A 21813-nucleotide genomic window follows, 5' to 3' on the forward strand; every position below is an offset into this window, starting at 1 on the left:
GAGAAAAGAATAAGGCCAAAAAAGATGAGCAGAAAACAACAATAAAAGAACATGACTATAGAAAGTTATTATGATGTCAGGGAAGATCAAGACATAAACTCAGAAGAGGACAACAATGTCAAAATAACTGTGGGCCAAGCTCCAAACAAAAATGGTAAGGGGTCTCAAGCCCCGAAAAGTCTCATGGAAGATCTCCAAAAGGGGTTTTAAAATAATGTAAGTTGGGTAGAAGAAAAATGGGGAAAAGAAGTGAGAATGATGCAAAAGAATCATAAACAAAGAGTCAATAGCATGGAAAAATTAAACAATTCTTTAAAAAGTACAATTGGCCAAATGGAAAAGGAAGAACAAAAGTTTACTGAAGAAAACAACTCCTTAAAGTCAGAATTGGGAAAATGTAAGCTAATGATTCTATGAGATATCAAGAATCAGTCAAACAAATCAAAGGAATGAAAAAAATAGAAGAAAATGTAAAATACCTGATTAGAAAAACAACTGACCTGGAAGATGGATGCAGGAGAGATAATTTAAGAACAATTGGACTACCTGGAAGTCATAATCAAAAGGAGGACCTGGCCAGCATCTTTCAAGAAATTATCAAGGGAAACTGCCCTGATTTCCTGGAACCAGAGGGCAAAACAGGCATTGAAAGAATCCACCAATCACCTCAGGAAATTAAAAAATCACCTATCTAATCACCTCCAAATTAAAAACTCCAAGCAACATTACAGCCAAATTTCAGAACTCTTAGATCAAGGGAAAAGTACTGCAAGTGACCAAAAAGAAAAAATTCAAATATCATGGAGTCACAATCAGGATTACACAGGACTTAGTAGGTTCAACATGAAAGGATCAGAGGTCACATTGAAAAGATAAAATACAGTTTAAAATGATGAGGGGTCATTAAAAACAGGAAATTCACAATTAAAAAGACAAAGCAAAATGGGTACTCATTTCTGACCTTTTCATTAGCTTTTTAGCTATACACACCCTGACATGACTTCACTCATGAGCTGAATCCCTATGAATGCTAATATCTGAACTGAACTCAATCCTCAGTGACTGGCATACTCACATCCTTTGCATAACCTTCTCATTTTAGCAACTCTGAAACCCTTTCTGTCCTTGTTCAAACTGACCACCTACTAACAGTACCCTTATTCCCATCTTCTTCCACCCCAGACATTAGAATATTAGAAGCCCTTCAACATCACAGAACTCCTTTTAACCATTTAAATACATTTGCTTTTCTTGGTTTCTTTTGAATAGTGAGTTTGTATTTTAAAATTCCTACTCAGTTCTGTTTTTCTTCTTCAAGAATGCTTGAAAATCCATTAAAAATCCATTTGTTTTCCAGTAGGATTCTATTTATCTTTGTAGGATACATTATTCTTGGTTGTATATCTTAATGATTCCATCATTGGGAATAGTCTGTTCCTAAATCTTCCTTCATTTTTTGTAAAGGCTGCCAGGTCTTGTGTGGTTTTGACTGTTGGTGGCTAAGTTCTTTCATTCTGGGTACCTGCAATATTTTTTTTCTTTGACATGGAAACTTTGAGTTTTGGTTAGCACTTTCCTGGGACTTTTCTTTGGTGATTTCTTTTACAAGGTGATTGGCAGAGTCTTGCTCTTTTTAATTTTGCCCTCTGGTTCTAATAGATTTGGGAAGTTTTTGTTTATGATTTCTTGAAATGTAGTGGCCAGTCTTTTTTTATTTAATCATGGGTTTCAGGGACTATCATGATTCTGAGTTTTCCAGTTCAATTGTTTCGAAGACCACATACCTTATGTAACAGTTACAATAATTAGCCTACTTTAAGTCCTGGGGCAATATAATAGACCCTAGGATCCATGTGGCTACTTAATTTGTGTCTTTAGGGAGTTTATTTTATATGAAATGTTAATAGTTCAATAACAATTGCTCTGAACCCCCAACGGTGAAAATTCCTAAATTTAGATAGAAATAGGGCTCTCTGTATTAATCTACATTTATACATATCATTAATTAACTTCTTTAAGGTTGAGGAAGAATTCAGAATACTGGAAATGTTTGGGTAAATTGCAGATTATATTATAGTGTGTGTGGATAGACAGTTACCAAGAGGGGGAGTGGGACTTTTCTCAGTCCTCGAGTAGGTGGGTACATGGTGGCAACCTCCTGCATCTTCTGCTCTGAGTTGCTTGAAGAGTTAATTGCTCTCCTCAATATCTCCCTTCTCTACTATATTTTAGCTTCCTTCTAGTTCTCTTTTTGCTGATTGACTCTAGGCTGTTGTTTCTTTTCAGTTCAGCTCTTGTATGATCCAATCTCACTTAGCTTCCAGATGCTTGGAATCTTTATCTGATCTCGAGATAGGTTTTTTTCTTCCTTTTATATAGATTCCTTACAGGGTGAACAGTATTCTAACAATGGCTTTGATTGATTAGAGGAGGTATAAAGAACCTGTTCACATTTGGTTTTGATTAATTCAAGAAGCATTCTTGGGGCTGCTAGGTGGCACAGTGAGTAGAGCGCCGGCCCTGGAGTCAGAAGGACCTGAGTTCGCATGTGACCTCAGATGCTTAAAACACACACACACACACACACAACTAGCTGTGTGACCTTGGGTATTTACTTTTAATTTAATTTACTTTTAGTTGAGTAAGATAATCAATAGAAACACACCCTTGCATTTTCTCCTGCCTTTTGATTTTATTCTTTTTAATTTTTTTTTTTTTTATTTTGCCACTTCATGGAGTTGCTGTTGAATTCTGTTTGGTCTATGCTCATTTTCAGGGGGTCTGCTATTTTGGATAAGGTTTAATACCTTCTGTTCTAAGTTACTTATCCAATTCTTTTCTCCAGAGCTTTTATTTAACTTTTTATCTCATTCATTTCTTCAGGTATTAATGCAGTCCTTGTGAAATTTCCATTTTCCCCCCATTGGGTCTCTGCTTCCAGTTATTGTGAAGTTACTCTCTCTTTCTTGTTCATTTTTTGGTTGCATTGGGATCACTTATTTCTTTTGGTTACTCATCAACCTTAGTTCCTGAAATGGGCATTGGGCCAGGGTCAAACTCTGACTTCTGCTGCAATTTCAGGAGAATTAGTAAGCCCCAAATAGTCTTGACTTGGGTTACCTAGGTTCTTGTATTAACACACCTCCTTGTGTTAACTCCTCTTGGATTTTAGGGTTCAGAGAACTGATTATCATAGTGCTCTACAAAGCTGGGCCTGGGACATCCAGGTCTGAGCACTGCCTGAGAGGTTCACTCTTGTTGATGCCATTTCTGATCTCCTCCAAGGTCTTCACTGTGGGTTCCCCACCATTCTGCTGCTTTCTTAGGGGAGCTGCTTCCACATACAAGCTTTGTAGGTTTTATGTGTGTGGTAAGTCTCTTGTCACACAATCTAGTTTGCTTGTGTTGGCACTGGCTTGGCTGGTGCCTTTCCTTTCCAATTGACTGTGGACTTCTGCCTGACTTTTTACGTACTTCTGAGGTGGAAGAAAAGTTTCTCATAGAATTTCTTGATCATCATTCAGTTTTGTGTAATTTTTAATTTTTTTCTGGAATTGGAATAGGGAAATTGACCTGCCTATTTCTGTTCAGGTAGCCATATTGGCCAGAAGTCTCTCTAATTAAGATTTTACAGAGAGAAAGTGCCCTTTCCTGGGACCCTGGGTGAATATTCCAGTTGACTGATTGAACCTTGGAGGTGGTGTGTACATGGAATACCTAATAGGCTGTCTTCAAGTCTTAAGTACCCTATAGGGTATGGATAGGGGCCATTCTTAAGATCTGGTTGTCTAGTGGAAAAAAGCAATGGATTTGGAGTAAGGAGATCTATATTGGAATTCTGTCTCTAACACTAACTATATAACTATGAATAAGTAATTTAATTTGCTTGACTCTCAAGTTCCTTCTTCATTGTTATAATGGGGCTACTTACCCCACCTTTCTGGGGTCCTAGCATGTAAAATTAAAAGGAGGCTTTAAGAATTTCACATGCACACACCTTATTTTAAAGATGAGGATAATGAGACCCTATGAAATTAAATGATTTGCCTAAGGTCAAACTAACTGTAACTGGTAGAGGCAAGATTTAAAAGCAGGTCCTCTGACTTTGATTCTATCATTCCTCTCATAGGTATAGGATGAGTCCCGTACAACTCTGAAACTTCTTGCTACCAACCCAGGCTCACTGTGGGGTATTAGGAGTAATTGTCAGTCAGTATTAGTTGTGAGGAGGTAACATAGTTGATTGGAAAAAGAACACTGGGCCTGAGTTTTGGTCTTGGTTCTGACATTAGCCAGCTATGTTACTGGAGTAAGTCACTTAACCATGCGGGGCCAATTTCTTCACCTACAAAATGAAGATTATATACTAGATTATCTATAAAATATCTTATAGTTCTAAAATTATAAAATTATATACTGCTGTTATGACAAATTGAAAGAAAATGTGTATCTTCCTACATACAGTGGTTCGTTGCTGTTACCAGATAAGACAAAGGACAGAAATGTGAAGTAGTGATAAGGCATGCAACATTTTAAAAGCTAAAAAAAAAAAACCCAAACAAAAAAAAGACCCAACTTATGCTTTAGAGATATATTCCTTTGAAAATGTGTTTCTTAACTTTACCAAACTAATAAAAGGTAATAATTACATTTGAAATTAAAACAGTTCCAAATAGTTTTTATATTAGCTAGAATTATGTGAAGTATTTAATTTTACTGAATACGGAAATAGTTAAAATTTTTCTTCTACCATCCACAAAATATATATATATATATATAGTTGTTTTATAGACACATATATCAAATGCTGACAATAAATACATATGCTTACAAATCTGAATGCTAACTATATGTATAGTATATGTGTGTATGTATTATATGCATGCATACAGTCAGCTTTATAGCATGGATAATTAAGTGCCAATCACACATAGACATGTTATATATATATATGTATATTCATAGTTTTAGTATTCAATCATCTATGCTAATGATTCATGATGGATAATAATGATACTATAAATAATCAGGAACCACAGTTGATCTCACCCATTTGGGCCATAGTTTCATCCTTTATGGCAGAATTCTCTTGACTTGGGGCAGTTAGGTGGCACAGAGAATAGAGCACTGGCCCTGGAGTAAAATCTGGCCTCAGACACTTAACACAAAACTAGCTGTGTGACCTTGAGCAAGTCACTTAATCCCAATTGCCCTACCTTCCCCCCATCCAAAAAGAAAAAAAAAAGAATTCTCTTGAGTTCCCACAACCTCAATTCAGTCCACAACTTGATTACTGATGGCAGGATTCTCTCTGATCATGAGACCAAGCACCTATTTGGATATGTGGGTTATAACTTCACTTTGGGCAACAGTTGTCTGGCATTCGTAATCACCTTAGAAGGATTTCGTGACTTTCAGCAGCAACAGCTGAAGGGACATGTGACTGATAAAGAATTTTTTTTTTTTGCTTATATCATTATTTGACATGTAAAGCTAATTTTACAAATATGCCATATTTCACATGTATTGCTTTACTTCCTTCACTCTCTTTCTTCTTCTGGATATAAGGCCATCTATTTTTCCTTGCAGCATTGTATTGTCACCTCTGAATGACCAGAAAGTCTTTGGCTATAGCTATGTGTACATGGCAAAAATTGGTTCAACTTAAAAAAAAAATCCAACTCATTTGATTAGTAGAATCTCCTTTCCATAATAAGGCTGACTGCTTATCAGGCAATCACCAAAATCTAGAAAGATTTTTTTTTGTCACATAGTCATAGATAGGAGTGGTCTAGTGGTGTAGCAGCCTGGGGTCAGAAAGACTCATTTTCCTGAGTTCAAATTCAGTCTCAGTTACTTACTGTGTGACTCTGGGCAAGCCTCTTAAACCTGTTTGCCTCAGTTTCCTCATTTGCAAAATGAATTCATAAAGGAAATGGCAAACCACTGTAGTATCTTTGCCAAGAAAACCCCCAAAATGAGATCACCAAGAGTCGGACTTGACTGAAACAATTGAACAAAAACAAGTCAGAAATAGGAAAATGAAAATAATATAGTTTCCATTTGTAAATATATTGGCTACCATTTTGTTTCAAAGTAACAGACATTGGACTTAAGGTATGCCTTGAGTTCTTTTTTATTTTCTCTCTTATAATCATGAACTTGATGAACAAAAAAAATCACTTCCATATACAAAGAACAGAAAAGGAGGACTGTGGATGAAACTGAAAGTCTCTATTACATACAGATCTTTTAAAAGCATATAACAAATTCTAAAATCATCCTGCTTTTCTGTCTGCCTCTGAGCTTCTTTGAATTTTTAAATGTTTTACTGATGCTTTTTTCTTTTTAGTCAGTTTTTTTGGCCGTCGTTATCATCTCATTTATCACATTAGCAAATCTTTATCAGTTCAATTTTTTTGTTAATTTCTTTTTTGATTTTCAAAATTTCCATTTCTGCATTTAGTTGGAGTGTTGATTTGATTTTGATTTGTTGCTTTTCCAGTGTTTTGTTATTATTGTTGTTTGCACAGTTCTGTGATCTCTTTTTTTTTTCTGTTATTTGTGAAAGTATTAAGTGATGTAAATCCCCCCCCCCCAATCCCTTGGTATAATATTGGCTGTATGCCAAAGATTTTGGTGATTTTGTTTCATTTCTATCATTAGTTTCAAGTGCCTTAAAAAACCCGCAATATATTGTTGACTCCTCCTTTCTAATGCATTATGCTATCCCCCCCCCTCCATTTTATGGATAAGTTCATCCCATTTACATTCATAGTTATCACTGCTAACCATGAATTTCTTTTACATTTTTCCTCCCTTTGGTCCTAGGACCCCCCCCCCCTTTTTTTTTAAACACAGCGAATGGTGAAAAAGAAGGAATATGATCAACATGAGTGATCTGTAGCTGAAGTGATCATTCATTTGATTGGTCCTCCTCTCTTTTTTTTAAAATAATTTTTTGCTTTTTGGAGGGGGGAGGGCAGCTCAATTGGAGTTAAGTGACTTGCCCAAGGTCACAAGCTAGTAAGTGATAAGTGTCTGAGGTCATATTTGAACTCAGGTCCTCCTGAATCCAGGGCCAGTGTTTTATTCACTGTACCACCTAGCTGCCCCTCAAATAGTATTTTTAAAAAGAAAATACAGAAAAACAAAAAGAAGAGGGAAAAAAATCAGCATAAGTGATTGCAACATATACAATATTGAAAACCTGTGGACCTCCCACCTCCAAGAAGAATGCATTAGTAATGTTTCCTCATATCTCTAAAAACCTGTACTTTTGTGGAGGTACAAAACCACATCAGTCCCTTAGTCTTATTTAATTGCTTATGTGGCCTTGATATCATTGGTCTTTTCTCTATTAGAATGTAAGTACTTCATCAATTAGCCCTCGTCTAATTGTTCAAATGTATTTGCCACTCTAGATTTCTTCTGACTGTTGTGTCTGCACTTTACAGTTTCTTCGCAGCTTAAATTATTTCTTTCTTGCTACTTGCATTATTTTTACTTTGACTAAGAACTTTGTGTTTTGGCTATGGTTTTCCTAGGGGTTTTCATTAATTTCTCTTCAACCTACTTTCCAGGTTGGTTGTTTTTCAGAGTATAGATCTTATGTTTTCTTCTGTTTAAAAACAAACAAAACCTTTCCATTTTATTTCAATTGTTGTTGCTGTTGTCTCACTAAGTTCTATGTGGTCCATTCTAATTTTCATAGATGTCACCGCTTGGGTAAGTTTACCACCTAAGCTATTTATTCTTTGTTTTGTTTATTTTTCCTCCAGAGGTTGTATTTCATTTGTCCCCTCTTGTTTCATTTCCTCTAGGTATTCCTGTATTGGCCAAGCCATTTCGCCCTAGTTGGCTTATGCACGTTCTGGAAATACTCTCTTCTTCAGAGTTTTCCTTTTCGCTCTCTCGATCCACAGTTTCTTTGTACTATTGGATGTTTTCTGTTTATTCTTTTCTCCCATCTCAGTTCCTGATTGAGACTGAATCTGGATCAGGCTCCATTCCCTCCAGAACTCTCAGATGTAAGGGTGGGGTCCTAACCTTTCCTGGTGTCCAGTCAGTGGCTTTTATCTTCCCTTCGTGTTTGGGCTCAGAATGCTTGCAACCTTCAAAATTCCTGGACTGTGGCTGGTCTGGGTCCTGCTGTGGTCTGCTCACCTGAGCTCATGCTGGTTTTCCTGAAGGTCCCTTTCTTCCAGGGTTGTGTCTTCTTAATGTCTTTTTGTGCAGGCCTAGTTTGCATGAAGCTCACTAATGTTTCTCATTGAATTTCTTGATCCTTTTTAAAAATCTGGTTCCCCTTTTTGATCATCACTAAATTATGTAGGTTCCTCTGGGTGCCCTTTTACATTACAGTATTAACCAGACTTTACATAGACTGTTTTCCCATAGTCATCAAGACAATATTCTTTCATAAACTAGATTTTTTGCCTTATTGATGAATACTTAATCTCATTTTTGTTTCTCAATTTTTTGAACTATAAATTGAGGGAGGAGCAAATACATATCTCTACCCAACTTTCCAGGGTGTGTATATAATAAAGTGTGATAATAAATGTCAAAGTCCTTTGGTAGTAAAACTAACCAACCATATAAATGTATGATCTTACAGTAATGAGACAGTTGATGCTGATTGTTACAGCAATGCTGTAGCAGTTAAACAATAAATATAAAAAATTATTATATAGCTATGGGAAAATTAAGGAGTTTTCTACTTAAACTTATGGTTTAAGGCTTTGACTCATTATCAAGTGGTGATCTGGCCATGTGAATTCCCCTACTAAATAAACTTCAGGAGTTGCTTACTCCCTCCGGGATAAGGTAGAAACTTATTTATAAATATAAACTTTTTAAAGTATCCAATATTTTAAAATATAAACTCCTTCGGCTTCTAAAGCTTTTCACAACCTGTAACAATACTAATAATGTTATCCTTCTTCCCATACTCTACGATCTCTTTTAGTCTCCCTGTTCCTCACACGTGGCACTCCATTTCTGACTGTACTTTTGCACTGGTTACTCCCCATGCCCAGGGAAGCTGCCTTCTCATTTCTACTACAGAATCTGTCCCTACCTTCTAGCACAACAAAGCATCACCATCCACATGAAGACTTTCTTAATCCCCCAGCCCCCTCAGCAATATCATCCTTACCTGACCAACTTGTATTTACTCAGTACGTGGTGTTTCTTTCTATACTTGCATGTCTTTCTGGATGGAATGCAAACTCCTAAGTAGAATGATCACCCCCCTTTTCATATCTGTATCCCCATCAATCTAGATGTTTGGCATGTGGTGTGCATTAAATAAAAGCTTATTGATTGGTGGATTAGTTGAGTGTGCTCCTATGCCACTGGATTTGCAATCAGAAGACGTGTGCTCAGAAACTGGACTCTCTCATTTGTTGTCTATTTGACCTTGGGCACTTCTCTGGTTCTCATTTTTCTTCCTCTGTAAAATAAGGGGATTGGACTTGACCTCTGACATTTCTTCAAGTTCTGGATCTACGATCGTAAACTTGTATCATCAGGTCAAACATCTGTTTATTCTGTCAAATAAGAAAAAAAGAAAACGAAATAGGATAACGATTTAGGTAAATTGACTGTAGAAGATATCATGAATTACTATGTTGTGGTCAGACATATCCTTAAAATATTTAGAATAAGAGGAAATGAAATATTGGGTCTAAACACCTTCACCCACTAACCCACTCCTTGAAATGAATGCTTTTCTCATCTCTTGTCTACGGAAATCTCACCCATCCTTCTGAGTCTAATTCAAATCCCATTTCTGGGAAATCCCTGCTGACGGATGTCTTCCTCCTCCAAACTCTTACCACATATAAATTTATAGCTTAAAAGGATGATTTAGTCCAATTCCTTTGGCTGTAGTGAAAACAGCATGGAGGCAGCAGGGATCAGGGTTCTAATCTGATCTCTGTCATTTACAAACTGTCAGATTGTGATCAAAATCATTCAAGCTGTCTGGGCTTGTTTCCTTTTTCGTAAATGGAAGATGAAGATGCCTATAATTCCTACCTATACTTCCTACCTTAAAGGAATATTGTGAGGATCAAGGGCTATAAAAATGTCAGCTATCCATGAACTGGTTAGATCAGCAAGCTTCTTTTTAGCACCTACTATGGGTCAGTCATGGCTAGATCTTGGGAATATAAATAATAAAGCATGAAATTATCCTTGCCCTCAAGCAGCTTAATAAATAACTCATGATTATTTCCAAAGGAGAAAACTGACCAGAGACTTGCCTAGGTTATATACAGCACATTCCCAACCATAAGGCAAATTCTTAAAAGGAAACTGCCATCAAGGACAGCCAGCCTCAGATTTACAGACCTAAGGTTCAACCTTTGACATGTGAAATATGTTATTTCTAAGGAGGCTTAGATTTACTTTTTAAACATTTCTCATAGTTAAAATCCCCATAGCAGAGAGTGCCTGAGGAATTAGGGCATTGTTGTTCAGCTAGGGGTCTTTTTGGCAGAGATCCTGGGGCGCTTTGCCATTTCCTTCTCCAGCTCATTTTACAGATGAGGAAACTGAGGCAAGCGGGGGAAGTGACTTGCCCAAGGTCACACGGCTGTAAAGTGTTTGGGCCTTCCTGACTTCCACCCTATTCATTTCACTACCAGGCTGCCTCTAGTACTAGGACTGTAGATACTGAACCCTGGAGGAAGGGATGGAGAGATGAACAGCGATCGCTTAGTCACTCCACAAGCATCTAAGGAGCGCCTACTATGTGTCGCGCATGCGCTGAGCGCAGGGGATTCCCAAAAGGGCCGAGAGCAGCCCCGCCCTCCAGGAGGGCGGCTGCCCCAAGGAGCCCTAGGTCGGAGCAAGGGCCAGGTCAGATGCTCACCCGACTCTCGGGCCTCAGCTTCTTCAACTATAGGATGATGGGGCGGGAAGCCTAGGGAGCTAGACCCAAAGGACGCGCGCCTCGGAAGACCACGCCCCTTCGGAGCATCCCTTCCCCGGCGGAGCCTGGGGCGCCCGGGGAGACCTTCCCTCCTCTCCGCCTCCTCCGCCCCGCCCCCGCCTCCCCACGTGACGCGGAGGCGGGGCGTCACTTCCGGCGGAGGGGCGCTCGCGGCTGCGCGTGCGCGGAGCTCCGCTCGGAGCGGTTAGTCCCGGCGCCGCGGCCGCCGACGGCACATCCCCGGCTGGCGGGCAGGGAGGCGGGCGGGCAAGCAGCCCCGGCAGCTAACACCCCGGCGGCAGCGCCACAGCCCCGCGGCGCTCGCTCGGCTCCCTCCTCCCTCGCCTCCTCGCCGTCCTCCGCGCTCAGGCCCCCCCCCCACCCACCAGCCCGCTCGCCGTGCGGGGCAGCGGGGGGCCCTCGAGCCGCGGGCCTCGGTGTCCCCGCGCGCGCTCGCGCGGGATGTGAGGCTGCCGGCGCCCGCGGACTGCGCCTGCCGGGGCCGCGGGGGCCTCGCCCGCGACACCATGAAGAAGTTCTCCCGGATGCCCAAGTCGGAGGGCAGCGGCGGCGGCGGCGGCGGAGGGGGCGGCCCAGGCTGCCCGGGCGGCGGTGGCGGCGGGTCCGGAGCCGGCTCCGGAGCGTCCTCCGTGGGAGTGCGCGTGTTTGCCGTGGGCCGCTACCAGGTCACCCTGGAGGAGCAGCTGGCTGAAGGTACCCGGGGCGCGGGGGCCGGGGCGGGCGTCGGGGCGCTCCCTCTCGGAGCCGGGCGCTGAGAGCGTAGCAGAGCGGCTCGGTGCAGGCGCCCGGTCCGTGCACACGCATTAGGCGCCTGCTGTGTGCCCTCCCGGAGCTCGCGGGCGGGCGGGGGGCCGGCAACTTAGACCCGGGATCGGGGTGAAGCCCGGCGCAGGGAGCGCAGGTGCGTCCTGAGCCTCCCGCAGCCACAGCGCGCGTCCCGTGGCAGCCCTGGAACTTGGTCAGGTCCGGCTTCTGCAGAAACTGAGGTCATCTGCCGGCCCGAGCTCCGGGGCGCCTCGAGTCGCCGCCGTCCGTGCCCACGAAAGGGCACGTGCCGCGAGTGGCCAGTGGGACGCGCGGCTGTGGCCACTGGCCTCCCGGCAGCCCTTGGAGGATGTCCTGAAAGGGCAGTGCCCCCCTTCACCCCAGGACCGCTACACCCATTCCCCGCCTTTCAGTGACCGTGGGCCGCCGGCCTTTCGGCTTTGTAATTCACCAAACCTCCCGCTACGAAAACTTTCTGCGGGGTTGCTAATTCCTGTTTTCACCGGGCCCTGGAGGTGTGTTTGCTGTCTGGTAGGGTGGTACATTTTGTTTTAGATCCGTGGAGTGTTAGAATTGGAGCGGCTAGGTGGCGCCGTGGATTGAGTGCGGTGCCCGGAGTCCTGGAGATGACAAATGTGGCCTCAGGCACTTCCTAGCTGTCAGACCCGGAGAAAGCCCCTCAGCCCAGTTTGTGAAATGAGCTGGAGGAGGAAATGGCAAACCACCCGAATACCTTTGCCAGGAAAACCCCCCAGATGGGTTCACGACCGAACAACCCACAGGATTAAAATGGAGAGTTTGAGATTCAGAACTAAATATGTTTCTTTGTGGTAGTAAATACTTCCTCTAGAACCAAGATGAAAAACAGTTATCGAGCAGAATAGCTATAATGTATTTCATTTCTGGAAATGTTTTAGGGAAGTGTATTTTGAATATAATAGTTCTAAAATGGATCTTGTATGTATATGTTTTCAAATCCCTTAAATAATGAGCTGATGAGTGGTGGAGGAGAAGAATTTGGCTATGTAAAATGAAAATGAGATAAAGATGGAATGGTTTTGTAAATGATTAGAAGTCTGAGTTGTCTAGTTGAGAGACAAATAACAACTGAAGGAAATATATTTGATGGAGGGGCAGGAGGTCGTGGCTTCAAAATAAAAAAAAATTCCAGTTCCTTCCTTCTCCCCAAAAAGTTTTTGATGAGCTAGACAAATTCATTCTCTTTTTTTTTATTTTTATTTTTATTTTTTAAAGCAATCGGGGTTAAGTAACTTGCTCAAGGTTACATGGCCAGTTATTTCTGGGTGTGGTGCTGAGTATCTGAGCCCGGATTTGATCCAGGTCATCCCGACACTGGAGCTGGTGATGCCACCAAATTCATTCTCTTTTAAATTTACCAGACTCTGCTTAATTTTAGGTATTGTTATTACATCTTTTTTTCTTTAAACTACTACCTTAAATAATTGAGGTGAAGTTATGTATAGTTTGAGATATCCCAGATTGTTAAAGTTCTAATATTAAATTAGTCTTCGCATTGTAGATTTTAGTAGTCATACATCATTTCAGTAGCCTTTTTGCTATTCAGTTTCAGACAGTAAATTAAAATGTAAATATAGAATTAGAATAGTACTACAATTAAGGAATCTATTGCAGCCACAATACATTTTACTGATAGTGATATATAGATATATAATATAGATATAGATATATAATAGACATAATATAGGTAGATATATAATCTCTTATGATACAATGACACTTTTGTCAGGGTATTCATAACTAGAAGTAAAAATTATTATAGGAAGCATGGAGAAACCTTCCAGAGCCTCAGAAGGACAGGTACTATGGAAAGTAATCACTGGATGCCAAGAAAATGATATAAATTATGCCCCCCCCCCAAAAAAATCACAAGAGATGTATCTGGTAGACTTGGGGTAGAAATTGGATTCTGATTGGAGGGGGAGCCAGTCTCAGGCACAGAAGGCTGGAGGGTTTGTGGAGGGAACACCTGCTGACCTCTTGAACTTGTGTGAGTTAGTCTACTCTGATCAGTACCTGAAGCTCCTGGGGTTAAATCTTCAAGACTCCTCTCAAGCGATGTCTTCCTGGGAGAGATTCCTTTGAACACTCCCTTTTGTGGTTTCCTTCATTTTTCAAAGCATTACAAAAATGATTAAATCGCTTTAACCTTTAGGATTAGCCATAATCGACTTTAGACTTTTATGGACTTTAGAGCTGAAAGAGGCCTTCAAGATCTTTTAGATCCCTGGAGTTAAACTTTTTGTATGTCATGAATCCCTTTGTCAAACTGCACAAACCCTTTAGCATAAAGCTTTTAAATGTATAAAATACATAGGGTTATAAAGGAAACCAATTATTTTGAAATATAGTTATCAAAAGATTTAAAAAACAAATTTATAGGTCCCAGGTTAAGAACCTTTGATTTAGTACGTCTTCATTTTTATACATCAAGAAACAGAGACCGTGGGAGGTGAAATGAATTGTCCAAGTTACACAGGTAGTAAGTTAAGAAGCAGGGCTGGAATCAGAGAACACATCAGGTAGTCCTTTGATAGTGCATGCAGACTGAATTGTGACTAAACTGATTGTGGAACCATAGAAGCTCAAGACTTGAAATGACCCTTGGAGAGATCCTAGGTTAGCTGTTAACTGAACCTGGATGTCATCCACAAGATCCTGGATGAAATGATCTTTCCTCCCCTTCTGGAAAGTGAAAAATTCACTGCCTCCCTAAGTAGGACATTCCACTTTTTGGGCAACTCTCAGTTGTCACATTTTTCTGTGAGCCTCATTTAAACTCCTTTTCTCTCCCAATGCCTAACTGCACAGTGATCTACACAGAGTAGTCATTTAAATTTTTGTTGAAGGAAGTAAAACCAAGTGTAATCTCTCTTCTGCATAATAACCCCCTTCAAGTATTTTAAGATCCCACTCATGTCCCTACTAAGAATTTTCTTATGTAGGCTAAACTTCCTCAGTTCCTTCAGTCTCCAGTCCTGTGGCTTGGTTTCCAGTCTCTGTTATTTAGTTCATCCTCCTTTGAACTGGTTCTGTTTGCTTCTGTCTTTCCTAAAATGTGGTGCCTAGAATCAAACAGTACTCTGAATGTGGTCCAACTAGGGCAGATTACAGCAGGACTATAACCTAACTCATTGTGGACTCATTCCTTCCTGTTAATTTGACTTAAGATTGCATTTTTGGTAACCATATCAACTGGACTAATGGATTCTTAGCCCACAAACCGCCCCCCCCCCAATTTTTCACAAAAAACACTTTCTCCCCACCTGTACCACATATAATATATTTTTGAGGGAGGCTGAGAACACAATGGCTCTGATAACAGGACCTGTGTTCATATCTTTACTGTTCCTAACTCCTACTTCCTTGACCTTGGGCACATAAACTACGTAACTTCTCTGGGTTTCTGAGGGGCGAAAGAAGAAGTTTGGCGAACAGAAAACAAACTTGGCTGACTTTAGAGGCTGGAAGTTGACCACTAAGTTATTTTTGTCATGCAGATGTCTCTTAGAGAGACACCTCTGCTTTGACATTCCCTGCTTCTCCCCCCCCCCCAATTCACATAAGAATATCTTTTTCAGGGGATTCATTAACGAACTTAGCAATGCACTGCATACCTAAATTGTTGGCAGTTGATTTACTCTGTGACATTATATACTTCATATACCTTGTAACTTGTTCCATGATAAGCTTGTTTGAAAATACTATGTATAATATATGGGTGTGTATATACCTGTATATATGTATGTGTATGTAGCTCTAAGGGCCAAGAATGACCCATTTTAATATTTGCTCTAAATTTTCGGGCATTTTCTTTGTGATTAGTTTATGGATATGGGTTTAGAATAAATTAGAAATACTTAAGTTGAATCATGATTTCACTAATATGGGTGCTCCTTTCTATGGTGTGCAATCATGCTATCATGCTTTCCTCTTCTCTGCAGTTTTTTTGCTCTTTATTTTTTGAAATCCTCAATGGAGGAGCTACATAATGTACTACAAGTCTTTTTCCTAGGTCATTTTGTTGGTACCAAATAGTTCCTTCAAAAACTAGAATAGGTATATTAAATAAACATTTCATGGGTGTTGATGATCGTGTATTTGTTGCCCACCTGCCTCCTACTTGGGTTATAGATTTCCTGGGTGATACTTTTTTTGCTTTCAAGTCATTGGTAATATGCTGCGGCCCACTTAGTATGCACTGGAAGTCAATCTGTGAAAGTTCAAGCCATGAAATAACTTTTCTGTTGTTGTTGCTTTTTGGAGGGGGGAAGGTAGGGCAGTTGGGGTTAAGTGACTTGGCCAAGGTCACATGGCTAATTTTTTTTAAGTGTCTGATACAGGATTTGAACTCAGGTCCTCCTGACTCCAGGGCCAGTGCTCTATTTACTGTGCCATCTAGCTGCCCCTATGAAATAACTTTTAAAATGCAACTATATATATATATATATATATATATATATATATATTCTTTTCGTTAAAGAAAATAGTTTCTAAAAAGTCAAATGTCCAACATCGCAATCTTTTTTTTTTTTTAAAAAAAGCATTCAGGGAAGGATATTTAAGCACAAAAATGGCTTTTTTTTTAAGGGGGGGGGGATTCTAATATATACTCTGGGCTTGAGTCCTATCAAAATTCTATACACTTTTGAAGAGATAGTGAATATTATGTGGACAGGAAGCAGTTAACTATGGTCCCATCAAGACTAGATCATGCCAGACTAACCACATTGCCTTTTCTGACAGCATTACTAGACTGGGAGACCAAGGAAATCTCAGAGATACAGTTTTTCTAGATTTAGGTGAGTAATTTGGTTTCAGTTCCCTTTTGAAAATCAGCTCAGACCTTTTCATAGTTCAGGGAATGTGACAAGTCAACATGTTTAACTGACTGTAAAGATAGACACTGCGAGAAGAACTTTCAAGCCGTGTTTCATCTCCTGCTGCAGGTTTTGCAGGCATTATTGATGGCATTTAATCATTGGTCAGATAGGTTGTGACTGAGAACCATTGAAGGCAGATGAAAATTCATTTAGTGCTCACCCACCAAAGTGGAAAGGTATCTGATCTTTGTAACCATTTCTTTAGGTAGCTATATTTCCATTTTATGCTGTTCTTATAAAAGAGATGGGGAGATGGGTTGTTAAAGACCAGATGACAGTGAGTTCAAATGAGATGACTTCTGAATGGGTTGAATAGCAGGATCCAAAGAGTAGTCAGTAGTGGTTTGATGTCAGTTGGAAAGGAGGCACCTAGAGGCCTTTGCTGGAAATCTGTGTTTGTCTCTTTGCCATGTAACAGTTTTCTTAGTGACTTTGATGAAAGCATGCATTTTATCAAATCTTCAAGTGATACAAATGTGGGAGGACAGTCAGGATTCAAAAAGTACTGAATCTAAGGCAGTGAAATCGGATTAGAGCTAAAAGTAAATTTTTACCATTGTCAAACCAAAGTGAACTTCACAACTCTAAATTGAGAAAGGAGTGACTATGGGCAATTACTGGAATCCTTGAAGGAAAGACTAGATGCCTACTTGTAAATGTGTTATAGGTAGTTTTTCTTTAGGAGTTAGGCCAGTTGGCCTCTGAAGTCCTTTTTAAGGTTCTGTTTTTCTGTGAAATTTACATTAGTGGGAATTCAGGTATAAAGATTGTAGATTTTTATCTGAGGCACATTTTCTTGGCATCTCTGTGCATAAGGTCCATATGGAAGCAAAAAGATATTAAAGAAGCTGTAGTAAGCCTCTTGAAAGTGGGGTGACATTGAAATTGGAGAGCTGTTGTGGATTTGTCCAGATTGGGTGACAAATTTGAAATGGGGGCCAGTTGACAGTAATAGTGATACTGTGAATTTAGTCATAGGGTTTCTTCAAAGCATTTAAATACTTGAGGGAGGGTAGGTCAGTTTAGGTTAAAGTTTTAGGAGTCATTGCCAAATATTTGTCAGTTGGAGGTGAAAATATTAGAACATCTCTGAAAATGATAATAGTAAAGCAAAATGAAATAATTTATGGAAATTATATTTAAACACACAGAAAGCAATGGCTTTTAGGCCTCATCTAAGGTTGCTTTCATCTCTAGAAACCTGTGATCCTGTGATGTATGAAAGAGTTGAGCATGAGGAATAATTTGACATTTATTGAATGGCTACTCTGTGTAAGAAACTATATTGGGTACTACGGGGGGGGGCACACAAGTGAATATGGGACAGGCGTTTGCTCTTCAATAAATCTGTAATTTAGTAAGGGATATGAAAAATTCAGCTTCTTTTTTTTTTTTTTTTTTCCGGCACCCTGCCCTTGTAGTTTAGGTATGAGGTGCTTCTGGAGCTCAGAAGAGGGAGGGGTCATTTTTGTCTTCTGGGTGTCAGGGAGGGTTCTAGAGAAGGCTCGGTGGAGGAAGGCGGTGTTTAAGCCTGGACTTGAGAAGGGCGGGTTCACTTTCTGCAGGAAGAGATGAAGTGGGGAAAGGTGTTCCAGGTAAAGAGCACAGCTCTCACTTTGATTGGAGTTACAGTGTATCTAGGTGGTGCGGTGGGAGATAAGACTGGAAAGGGAGGTTAAGGGTCAGCATTAATGCCCGGCTACGAAGTTTGGACTTTATTCTATAACCTGTTGAAAACCATTGTACCCATTTCTTATTGCTGCCCCTCTTGATATATGATACTCTCCTGATCTTCAGCACTACTCCTGCCTGCCTTTCCTCAATTCTATATACCAATGGTAGATGCTGTGAACAGTCAGTGCTCTGCCCAGAAATCTTCACTGGTAGAGAATTGATCCCACTTGATGATTTAGTAGGCATGAAAACTTAGAGGAAAGGAAAGAATCGAAAGTAACTTTGATTTTTTTTTTTTAACTTATCAGAGATAAGTGGTACCATTAAAGAAGTCAAGGATATTGGAAAGAGGAGCAAATTTGGGGGTGGAGGAGAAGGAGGAGATGATGAATTTAGTGTTGAGTATGTTGCATCCAAGGTACCTAGCAGATATTGAACATTCAAGAGACGGTGATATCTAGGCAGATACCAATATTAGAATAATCTTTATGGAGATTTGATGAGCTTGAGAAGCAAGAGAGAAAAAAGTAGAGAAGAAAAGGCTGAGGAAGGAACCTTAGGAATTTTCTACATTTAGGCTTTGGTAGGAAGAAGACAGAAGTCAGATCTTGGATGTGTAGTGTCACAGATATCCAGGAAGGTAAGTTTAAAGTGTGGTCAGCATTAGATAATCTAGAACAGTTGAAGTCTGAGACAAAGCCATTGGATTTGGTAGAGATCATTGATACCTTGTGGTATGATTTTTTGAAGCATGTTGACCAAAGTGAAATAGAAACTGCCGGTTTTGAAGCTGTAGAAGAACTTAATCAGATGAGTTTTTTAATCACAGTCATTCCATTTACCATTTTTCATATTAAGATGTATTTAAAGGAATGAACTTTTTTTGAACATTTGGTGTGTAGATCTTGAGTCCTCACTGTGACATTGAAGTATTCCTTATTGCTCAAAGGTTATACCAGCTAAATGCAAATTCTTGCAAGTGTTTCCACCCAGGAAAGGCTTTGAATACAGTCTTGATGCTTGGTGACTTATCTGGTTACAGCTTGTCTAAATTTTGAGATGCTTGGCACCTAGTTGATTCTAGGTGGTTTTTTTCAGCCTCAGATCCTCATCAGGGACATCCCATGTCTTAGAAGGACTTTGATCTAAATGAATAATGTTGAAGACAACACTCAGTTCTTACTCCACACAGCTTCCAGATCGATATCTCAAAAGCAGAATTCTGACCATGTCCGTTCCCTGTTGGAGAAGTTTTAGTGACTTCAGGTTTTCCTTGGATAAAATATACACTTGTTTGGCATTTAGAGCCCTCCAAACTGACTCCTAGCTGTCTTTCTGGGCTAATTATACATTATTCCCTCTCATGTACTCTGGGCAAACAGGTTTCCTTCTCACCTCTCATCTCCATACCTTTACACAGGCTATTTCCTGTGCCTAGGATGTTTTTCCTCCCCCCTTCCACCTTTGGAAATCCCTGCTTCCCTTAAGCTTCAGTTTAAGTGCTGCCTTCTTTTCTTTTTTTTCAACTAACAGTCATTTTTTTTTCAGGCCAAACAGAGGAGTTTGTGTTTTATTCTGAAGGAAGTAGGGATTCAGAAAAGCATTTTGAGCAGGGGAATAACATGCTCATAGCTGACAGAAATGTCAATTTGGTGTATGAGTTAAAGAGGGAACATAGTGGAAGCAGGGAGTCCAGTTAGGAGGTATCCTAATAGTCCAGGTAGAAAAATCTTGAATTGGAATGGTGCCATGTGAATGGAGAGGAGACATGTGAGAGACTGCAGGTAGAATAGACAAGATTTAGCAAATAATTTTTGGAATGGGGGATGAGGAAGAATAAAGAGTCAAGATGACTCTTTAGTTTGTGAGCATGGGTGATTATCAACATTGTGATGCTCTCAGAAGAAATAGGGAAGTTAGGAGGAGTGGTGGACTTTGAAGGAGAGATTGAGTTCTCTTTTGGATATGGTAAGTTTGAGTAAGGTTTTGTGGGATAGTTTATGAGTTCATAATGCCCAGTACACAATTTTGGTCATGTGAGATTAACACTCAGAAGAGTCTAAGGCTGGATGTATAGAGATCTTGGAATCATCTACACAAAGATGATAATTGAACCTGTGGGAGTGGATGTGAGTCCTAGAAAGAGTATAGAGTGATAATATAGAGTATAGAGTGAGAATAAAATAGGACCTTTGATACCCGCAGTTAAGGAGTAAGTTAAGTTCATTAGACAGTGTTACAGTAAAGAGAGACTGGAGAAGGACTGGTCAGGCAAGTTGAGAGGGAAATGGGAAGGGGGAAAGGAAGACAGAGCATTTTTTTTTTTTTTTTTGCTTTTTGGAGGGCAATTGGAGTTGTGACTTGCCCAAGGTCACATGGGTAGTAAGTTTTAAGTGTCTGAGGCCGGATTTGAACTCAGGTCCTCCTGACTCCAGGGCCAGTGCTCTATTCACTGCTCCACCAAGCCACCCTGAGAGAGCATTTCTTTTTTTTTTTTTTTTTAAGCAATTGGGGTTAAGTAACTTGCTCAAGGTTACACGGCCAGTTATTTCTGGGTGAGTGCTAAGTATCTGAGCCTGGATTCGATCCCCAGGTCATCCCGACACTGGGGCCTGTGCTCTTACTCACTGAGCCACCTGGCCACCCCTTGAGAGCAGTTCTTAAGAGACTATGATGTACCAAGTTTACTCTTTAGTTCCTCACAGCAACCCTGTGAGGTAGGTACTATTATTCTCATTTTCAGTTGAGGAAACTGAGACAGACAGCTTGAGTGACTTGCCCAGGGTTATACAACTAGTTAGTGTCTGAGGTTGGATTTGAACTCAAGGATTCTTTACTCCAGGCTCAGCTCTCAATCCACTGAGCCACTAAACTTCTTAGAAATAGCAGCATTACAGAAATTCCAGGGGATAGAGGATCTGGGAGGGAGAGGATGGCAATATTGTGAAGCACAAGCATCAGGAAGAATTAGAACAGAGAAAAGAGTCTTTTGTCTGGGAGAATTGGCTGTTCAGATCTTCTTTGAATAAGATGTATCTTCTGGGAAACTTCATTTTTTTAAAAAGTTTGACTGCTTTTCAGATGTTCATCTCTTGAGAAACCAGTGGCTTGTGTGTGTGTGTGTGTATATATATATATATATATATATATATTCAGTTTTTCTGATCTCATTGGTATCATTTTGAAATTGATGAATGTGACCAGCTATTCCCCTTTTCTCTGCCTGAAGTATTCTCCCATCCCCTTAGTGTAGTGTGTCATGAAGTATTGAATATTGGGCTCATCCTTGTTGGAGTCCTGTGTAATATTTACTTGTCCAGTATATGCAATTTGGTCTTAAAATTTTCTTGCCAATGTTAATTCTTGTATAATTTCTTTGAATGTATAGATTAGCCATTATGCCTCATATCTTGCATGTTTCCTTTTTTGTTTGTGGTACTTCTGGTACTGTACCTGTTTCAGTTGTATTTTAGACATTTGTGTAAACAT

At 40.1% G+C, this 21813-nt stretch overlaps 1 protein-coding gene and 1 long non-coding RNA gene across 4 annotated transcripts in view; one reads left to right on the forward strand and one right to left on the reverse strand.

Annotated features, from left to right (window-relative positions):
• Window positions 1-6120: 6120 nt before the first annotated feature.
• LOC138164859 (uncharacterized) lies at window positions 6121-11066 on the reverse strand. Its single transcript, XR_011169204.1, has 2 exons — window positions 10883-11066; window positions 6121-9554 (listed from the first exon to the last, which is right to left on the reverse strand). It is a non-coding gene; the product is annotated as an uncharacterized lncRNA (long non-coding RNA).
• Window positions 11067-11449: 383 nt separating this feature from the next.
• BMP2K (BMP2 inducible kinase) overlaps window positions 11450-21813 on the forward strand; it is a 111713-nt gene continuing 101349 nt past the window's right edge. The window contains exon 1 of one of the 3 annotated variants that reach the window (XM_069092810.1): window positions 11450-11656. In XM_069092810.1, coding sequence (XP_068948911.1) covers window positions 11470-11656 — 187 coding nt within the window. In that variant the 5' untranslated portion in view covers window positions 11450-11469. The remainder of the gene's footprint in view (window positions 11657-21813) is intronic. The other 2 variants (XM_069092792.1, XM_069092801.1) reach the window with 2 other exon arrangements.

This window comes from Petaurus breviceps, unplaced genomic scaffold (genome assembly GCF_028583685.1).
Source record: "Petaurus breviceps papuanus isolate PSGF00001 unplaced genomic scaffold, PetGlider_PUasm1.0 126, whole genome shotgun sequence".
NCBI classification, from domain to species: domain Eukaryota; kingdom Metazoa; phylum Chordata; class Mammalia; order Diprotodontia; family Petauridae; genus Petaurus; species Petaurus breviceps.